General features: G+C 43.4%; 1 protein-coding gene across 1 annotated transcript; it reads right to left on the reverse strand.

Moving 5' to 3' along the window:
- Positions 1–4: 4 nt before the first annotated feature.
- commd5 (COMM domain containing 5) lies at positions 5–7,554 on the reverse strand. Its single transcript, XM_029257311.1, has 7 exons — positions 7,184–7,554; positions 6,218–6,378; positions 5,224–5,252; positions 4,742–4,792; positions 3,167–3,262; positions 2,475–2,550; positions 5–636 (listed from the first exon to the last, which is right to left on the reverse strand). Exons 1-7 carry the CDS (start codon positions 7,329–7,331, stop codon positions 535–537), a joined length of 663 nt encoding a protein of 220 aa, XP_029113144.1. The 5' UTR covers positions 7,332–7,554; the 3' UTR covers positions 5–534.
- Between the last annotated feature and the right edge of the window lie 934 nt (positions 7,555–8,488).

The following is an 8,488-nucleotide window of genomic DNA, read 5'->3' on the forward strand; positions in this document are numbered from 1 at the left end:
CACACTGCAGTGACTCAGAGGTTTTGCCCTGCTGGTGATGCATCTGAGTTCGGCGCCTTTACCACGTGAACTCCCAAAGACCTTCCTTCACAGACTTTCTACCACATAACACTTGGCGCAATAGTGACATAATGAAGCACATGATACAGTTGCATGATTAGAAATTTTTAGTGGAATGAACTATGACAAAAAACATGGCATTATTTATATAGGCACCCAGCAATCTGATATTTAACTATGGAAAAAACAATCAGGTGATGTGTGGGATACTGAGTATTTCATAGGCATGACATGTTATCAAGTGGCTGTGTGGCTCCGTTCTGTCATCCTGGTGTGGTCACCGTGCAGAGATTATATCTCTCGCTGATACAATGAGAGTACCTGTATCTACGCTGTTCTCATGAACATGGGACCCCGTGACCTCTGTAAAACCGAATGACTGCAAGCCGGAGGGCAGAACCTTCATCACAGTTTATTTAAATAAAAAAAAAGTCCTCCACACAGCTAGGGGGCAGTGACATAAGAGTCAGACAATTAGTCCTGGATCTTCAAAATGCTCCTCTTCTCCAAGTCATTCATTTCCTTCAGAATTAAGGCAACGTTGTAGCGCAGTTCCTGGAATTTGGAAACAGGAACCTGAGGGGAAACAAACATCACACAAGTCATGGAGGGAGAACAAGGGGTAAGGAGCTGGATCTGTAACTTAAAAGTTGAGGGTCTGAAGTCCATGAACACGATCTATCGTTGTACTTTGGAGAGAAGCGCGCGCGCGCACGCACGCACGCAGTCTAAAACAGCTTGTCCCAAGCGGGGTCGTGGCAAGCCGGAGCCTAACCCGGCAGCACAGGGCGCAACACTGGAGAGGGAGGGGACACGTCCAGGACGGGATGCCAGTCCATCACAAGGCACCCCAAGTGGGACTTGAACCCCAGACCCACCAGAGAGTAGGCACAGGTCAAACCTGCTGCACCACCACACCCCCCACTGGAGAGAAGCATTTCATATGAATTATTAATATAAAATTACTGAGCTGTAAAATTAAAAAAAATGAAAAAACAAAATGCATTGTGCTGGTCAAGGCTTTAATGGGGCTGTGATCATCATATGACGTCCAAAACGAATGTACAGTCAACCCCGGTGGCCTAACAGGTATGAAAGCAGGCTGCCTAAACCAGGCACTGTGACTTCGAATCCCATCTGGGATGGCAATTAAGCCTAATAAGTAGCCTCAGAAAGGCTAATAATTTGTTGCAGAAAAGTGTATATCTCCTTTGTTAGAGACAGTGCCTTCCTCAAGTCCCACCTCCTGCTCTCATTCCCTGGATCTCAGAAAACAAAAAAGAGTGTATCGCATCAACTGTACCTCTTCATAAATGAAGAGATAATAGTAATACGGTCTTCAGCAACCAGGACACATCCTACCCGGTTGCCTGAACCAATTTATCACACTCTGCGGGTCACACTAACTCATCTCATACTGCTGCAAAAGAGGCAGTGGAGTTCGAACGATGGCTGGGAGCCACAGTCAATTACACCGACGCACCATGACCAAACATCTCCGTTGACAGAGTTCCTTTGTACGCTCGGTGCCGTTTCCCCCCATAAATATGCATTACGTACAGATATCAGCAATACAGATAAACAAGCCAACTTCTGCTTGAGTTCACTGCAATCTCTGCCTACAGTGGGTTATGTAACTTTGAGAGCAGACTGTCCTCGGAGAGCTGCGATGACAGTGGGATATCAGCTTCCCTGCACAGACTGCGACCACGCCGCTGCACACACCCACGTCGCTATTGCGGTGAGCGCCTCGTTGGCGTGACGACCTTGGAGAAAGCGTCGCCCTCGTCGACGCAGTTTGCCAGGTTTATTAACAGAAGTCGAAGGAACGTCTTGACCTTCTGACCTCCATCAATGGCCTTGACGTTGTTACTTTCTGGCGTAGCTGGCATTTCAAAGCAAACTGCAGTGTTAGGTTTGTACATTAAGCTACTTACACAAATTTACCTATTTATACAGCAGGACAATATTAAATTTAGGGTAAGTACCTCGCTCGAGGGTACTACAGCAACAGGTTAGATTCGAACCTGGATTTCTGAAGTAGAGGGCGCAGGCTCTAAACCACGATGCCACTTGCTGCCACTACACCTATCTGCTGGCAGGATATGACAGTACGGTATCCTCCGTAAGCTGCAGATCTGCTCATAAACAAGCCAGCAGAGTGACTAATACCTTTACTGTACTGCAAATCTGTTTGTGACAATCCAGCCAAAATCAAGTGATTAGTCTCCCAACACATGGCAGCAACTCCTTGAAAGAACAAACTACTTATTCATTAATGCTCTAAATATTTTGAATGCTCCAAGAACGTGTGGGTAACTTTACGATTTACACTTTATCCTAAGCATGCGTGTCTGACATTTAATGTTTTTCGGTAAAGCAGCATCACAAACTAGTGAAAGAAGAATGTTTACCTCAAACTGATGGGTTCTTCCGTCAGACAACTTCATCTGCATCAGAATGGAAGGCTGAAGGGCTCGAACCAGGGAGCTGTGGGACCAGAACAGAAGCGCTAAGCACCCCAAAGTGCTCGCTGGGGCACTGCATGCTATTTATCATTACCGCTCCAAAGGAAACGCGGACTGACAGATTACAATATGTGCTATCGAAACAGTGAAGCGCTTTAGAAATCTCTGACCAAACACACATCACCGCCTTCATATCTGCAGTGCAGGATTCCGTCGGCAATTTGTTTGCTGCTTAGTTCGGCAAACAGGCTCAGTTAAAATTCTTACAAGTGAAGCTCATGCTGAAAAGCATGACACACACACACACACACACACACACACACACACACACACACACACACACACACACACACACACACACACACACAGCGCTACTGTGCAGTTCCTATTTGTGTAATACAGGTGAGAAGTGTGTCTGGTGATTTAGACTGTGCCGTGTTTGCGTGGCCTCTTTATCTCGGAAACACCAGAATGTTCCATTAACTCAAACTGATCCACTGCCTTACTTCCGTTAGACTGTAAATGGACCTGAAATGAGACTCAATTTAGACTGATGAGGATCAGCAGTGTTTGTTTTTTCTGCACTAGAACTCTTTCTGTCGCTGCTGCGCTGGGACCAGGTGCTCTTGAAGGCGTACCTTGTCGAGATGGCCACGTCCACTCTCCACCGGAGGTCCTCCACAGTAGGCAGCCGGGGACCCTGACCCTTGGTAGCAGCTTCTAGAGCCATCCGCCTGAAAGGGGAGGGGGAAAAAAAAGCACAAATGCAGAAAAAAACCTTTCAAAGGCTGTGCAGACACACCAGTGGAAAATGACACAGTAGAACAAGGTAAGGAGTACTGTGTACTGAGTGACGTGTACCTGCCACCCGCTAACCCAGTGCGCAAACAGTCAGCACTGCCAAAAACAGGTGGGATCAGGAGAATTTAAAGGTTTCAAAAAATTGGACATTGAACCACAAAATCACAGCTTCAGTTTTTCCCTGGGCTGTGGGTTCAGAGATGAATTCAAATCTGCATCAGTCTGTGCGGAGTTTCCATGTTCTCTCTGTGTTCGTGTTGGTTTTCTCCAGATGCTCTGGTTCCCCCCCCACAGTCCACACAGTCCTCTGCAATAGGTTTCAGGACACTGATGAAGTGGTAATAATGGACAGATTAACAGGAGTTTATTTCTGATGCTGCTTTCTGCATGTCTCTCTGTAGTCTGTGCGTGTGGTATAACAAGAAGCTCTCGGGTGCATCCTCGCTACAGAGGGAGCTATTAAAAAAAAAAAAAATTAAACACGGGAACTGAACCGAAAATCCCATGAAACAGACAGGATCCGCTTATCACTGGGACTTTTCGAATGCAGAACCCAAAGAACACACTAGACAAGTAGGGTTTAAACCAAGGCTGCAACTCAGAGCTCTTTTAAAAAAGAAAGGGAGGAAGAGGAAGGAAGGAATGGGAGTGTGACACTTTATGACAAAGAGCAATAAGGTATTCAAAGGCTTTGCACGTTTGATGACGTCAATCCTGAAAGTGTGGGACACAAGCCGATTTACATCCATTTGTCAACAGCAGTTAAACAGACAATGTAAATCTTCCCGTCTAGAAATATCTTGCTACAATACAGTATTTAACCATCAAACAAACACACATGTGCAGCTGGCTGCTGCTACCCTGGAACAGTGGGACACAGGAATCTTCCAAATGTAAATCTCCAAAGAATCCTAAGCAAACGTGGCTTATCCTCATTGCTGGAAAAGTTGTCAAAGTAAGGCTTTATAAGCGCAATTTATTGCGTACCACATTTCCTAATGTTGTGTTTTCATTGCCAATTAAAGCAAGAGATAATGAATTAGATAAAATAACATTAATTAACAGGCCAGCGGGTGGAGTTATGTTACGAGTCGCGTTCTACTCAAAGAACCCAGGTTCAAAACCAATTTCTTGCTGTAACTGCCTGGATAGAGGTTACTCACCTTGAACCGATACAGTACAAATTACCTGCTGGAAAACTGGGTAAATAATTGTAGAGCTGTTTAATGCTGTAAAGTGTCTCACAATAATTTGTTCTAATAATTATTGCATAGTCATCTTCAGACACACAGAGGCCAGTCACCCAATCAACATGTCGAGGTCTTCATCAAAAATGATAAACAGCATGGCACATAACAATCAGCACTTTGAACTGAAATTAATACAGTTATTTAGTTTATAATGTCACTAACCTGTTTCCAAACACGACACTGGCAAAATCTGTGACGAATTCCTCTGAAATCCTGAAGGCCGGAGGGAAGCAGTATTTAGAGTAACACTGAGACAACAGAGCGACATACTCTGGTATCGTGAGAAGACCTTTTGAAAAGAGAACATTAACTCACGCTAAGTGAAATCTATTTTCTGCACGTTTTTGTTTTTTTAATTTAGTTTCATTTTGACATTTAATACAATCAAAGTAGTTTACGTGAGAAAACTCTACTCATTTCCACAGTTACTTTACAAACTAAATCCCTTTTATCATCCCCAAGACTGTACTATGTCACAATATTTGTTTTTAACAATTAAACTTGGTTTCTCAGTAAGTTTAATCAGTGTGGGCAATTTTTGACAAACATCTAAAAGCACATGAGAAGCACAAGGTACTTCACAGTAATTGACTCAGTCATACAGCTTCTTGTGAATCAACTTAACAAGATGTTTGAACAGTTACCTGAGTTCTCTGAGCTCCTCTTTGAAGACCTGAAATACAGAGACACGTTAACAAGGTGAAATGATTAACAAAAGACAATTTACTCCATTTTTTTTTTTTTTTTTACTTCAATTTACACGGCTATCCACAAAATCTATTATTATTCTTCATACAAATTCAGGCTACAGAAGGATCAGGGATTTCAACCTGGAACCCTACAAAGATGCTGAAGATGCTCCTGTTTTATTGTTTAGAATATATTTAAATTAAAACTGAAGTGTGTACAATTCATTAATGAAAATTACGAATGTTCGCATACATACTTCACACTTACAGAGCATTAAGTTTTATTTAGCTGAAAAACAGTGCCCTAAAACTCATTACATACTGGAAATTCTGATGTTGATGCAAAGGAAAGATTAAGAGAATACAGCACATATTTATGCGCATTATGAGCTTTCCTGCACTGCATTCCGAGCTGCACCCCAGTGCTTTCACCTCATTGTCATTTCTGTGAATTTGATTTGGACAGTGAAAAGAGGTTCTTTCGACATGCTGATCTTTCACATTCTGCAAAGATGGCCACAAACGTACAGAACACCTCGACATATGATATCCAGTGCCGTGGAGTCGGAAACAATTATTGGGTTACTGGAGTCGGAGTCAGAGCCGGTAAAAATGTACCGACTTCGACTAAATGTACCGTACTGTATATGCCGGCATATAAGTCGATCCGGTGTATAAATTGAACCGCAAAAATTAGAGGTGTAATAGAGATTTAGGCCTATATTCGCCGGATAAGTTGACCCCTAAAATAACGTGCAACTTTTGGACAGTGCTGTGGAGTCAGAAGCAATTATTTGCTTACTAGAGTTGGAGTCGAAGGTTTTGTGTACTGACTCCACAGCCCTAATGATATCCTCAGATGACAGGGTGGAAACCCAGCGATGTTTGTAATATATACAAATAAATTTTTTTGAAAAAAGAGGAGAGACAACCAACTCGCGCCTCTTACCTCCTGTTTGAGGGATGACACTGGGAGGCGCAGAGCCCCCTTTAAAAGGCTGTACATCCCAGCCACGATCTGGCTCAGATGTTCCTGAGGAACGGTGCTGCTCTGTGCGATCGCCCTCATCGCCTCTCTGCAGTCTTTGCCCTCCATCGCGCTCACCGCCACTGGGAAAAAAAAGAAAAGAAAAAAAAAACATAGATAAATGATGCATACACTTAACGGAAACAGCATATTCATAAAATGGTCTTATTTTGATTATTCATCCATCATTTTACACATCCTTTGAAATAGCTGTTTTTCCTCCAATAGCTTGGAATCTTTTCTTTGATGTTTTGAAAACTTAATACTCAACAGGTTTAAGTTAACAAACCTTCAGTACAGTACACAATATGGTGTGGAGTTAAATGTGTGCTCTTTTCCCATGAGAAAAATTTTATTGCCACCATTAATATTAGTATCTTAATAAAAAAAATACAGAAAAGATGATGAAAATGATAATTTTTCCCAAGTAACGTTTAACAAGAAACACCCTTAGACTAAGCCTTAGAGCGATGTGACTGTATCAGTTGAGATCAGAGGCACTAGCAGGAGTGGGATTTGAACCTGGGACCTCTGCAAGGTGACACACTACTTTCTTTGCCCCAAATAAATCCTAAAATGTGTTAGACAGCAGAACAAATGAAAATTTCAGAGACTAACTAAGCATGTCAGAGCCAGCAGACGGTGCAGTAGCCCAAAGCCCGACACCCATACATGAAGGTTGTTGGTTTAAATCCCACTCCCTGCTGGTGTTGTATTATTTTAGGTCAAAGTTGAGCATCTGAATCACTCCAGTAGAATAATCACAGGTGTATACCAGAGAGTAGAAAAGTTTACAAGCACAATCAATCATGTATTATCATAATAATAATAATAATAATAATAATAGGGCGCGTGCAGAGACGGGTGAGGATCAGGCCTCGGGCCCACCTTTCAGCAGCTTCCTGAACAGCTCTTTCTCTTTCTCCAGCTCCCTCAGCAGTCTCGCCATGCTCTCCACCTCCGCGGGGGTCCGCCCTCCCAGGAGGCCGCTTCCGTCGCTCAGCAGGCCGCCCTTCGCGCTCCCCGACCCGGCCATGTCGGCGTCGCGCCTCCGCGGCCTCGGCCTCTCCCAAAACCTCCGGCCGGACGCACCGTTTCCCCGCCGACGCCGAGCCAAGCGGTGCGTGGAAATATTATACTCCTTTTACATATATCTCCGTTTCGTATTAAATGCAAACATCGAATTTATGCACTGAAACTAGTAACAAGAACTTAGCGACGCTGCACGGCTGCGACGGAAAACTGTCCGTTTCCGTGTTCTCACGTGACCTGACGAAGTGACCAATCACGTGAGCCAAGGCAGTAACCACGTGACACGGTGCGCTGAAATGGGTGCTTGATCGCCCTCTAAAGGAGGTTGTCGGAAGTACACCGTGGTCCGCATCTGCGCTCGGTCATGCAGGACACACGCGCGCACACACACACAGTTCTCACCTGATTTTTTAAAATAAAACTCCAGTTCTGGAAGGAATTCTGAAAGCATTTATGCAAATTTATGTCCATTGTCGATTGGCACCTTTTTTTCATTAGACAATATATATGCATGTTAGTATTGTATGATGTAAGGCAGGTACAGTAACATAAGACAGTTGTAATACAGTAAAGATATTTTTTATCTTTGGTTTGTGGAATGATTCTTTAGGTACGAGAGGGTTATACAGGTGAAAACGAGATTTTAATTCTCGTGAATGATGCTGGAAGGCTTGGACACAATGCAACACAGTGTAAAAATCGGTGCGGCAGAGACTGACACACTTTACAAAATGTAGCAGTGTGTGATTCGGTGTTACTCTTTCCAACTTCATATAACAAAATGTGACACTTTCTGGTGCCATATAACAGTGTAGCGCTTTATGATGTTATGCAACAGTGTGTAATACAACTGAACAGTTTCCAATCCTATGTGACAATGTGCGATACAACACATTCTGAAGCCATGTAGGTACCTTTCTCAAGGGTTCTACAGCCAGAGATGGGATCTGAACCTGTGATCGGAGGGTCCAAAGGCAGCACTACTAGCTAATATGCTACCAGCTGCCCCACGGTGTGCAGTGCAATGTAACACTATCTGATGCCATATATCACAGTGTAACAGTGTGCGATACAACATACATAATACAACATTCTCTCTTTCTCCTGATGTAATGCACACATATTTTCTATGAGATGTGTGTCGCTTTGGAAAAAAGCATC

This window comes from Scleropages formosus, chromosome 13, assembly GCF_900964775.1.
Source record: "Scleropages formosus chromosome 13, fSclFor1.1, whole genome shotgun sequence".
Lineage (NCBI taxonomy): Eukaryota > Metazoa > Chordata > Actinopteri > Osteoglossiformes > Osteoglossidae > Scleropages > Scleropages formosus.

What these genes read in the sequence shown, in the direction of transcription:
- commd5 (XM_029257311.1), bottom strand. Translation starts at nt 7,331, where the DNA reads ATGGCCGGGTCGGGGAGCGCGAAGGGCGGCCTGCTGAGCGACGGAAGC. An exon ending in GAGGAGCTCAGAGAACTCAG is followed by an intron (nt 4,793 to 5,223) that starts GTAACTGTTCAA and finishes TCCGGCCTTCAG; the next exon opens with GATTTCAGAGGAATTCGTCA. An exon ending in AGTGTCGTGTTTGGAAACAG is followed by an intron (nt 3,263 to 4,741) that starts GTTAGTGACATT and finishes CTCCCCTTTCAG; the next exon opens with GCGGATGGCTCTAGAAGCTG.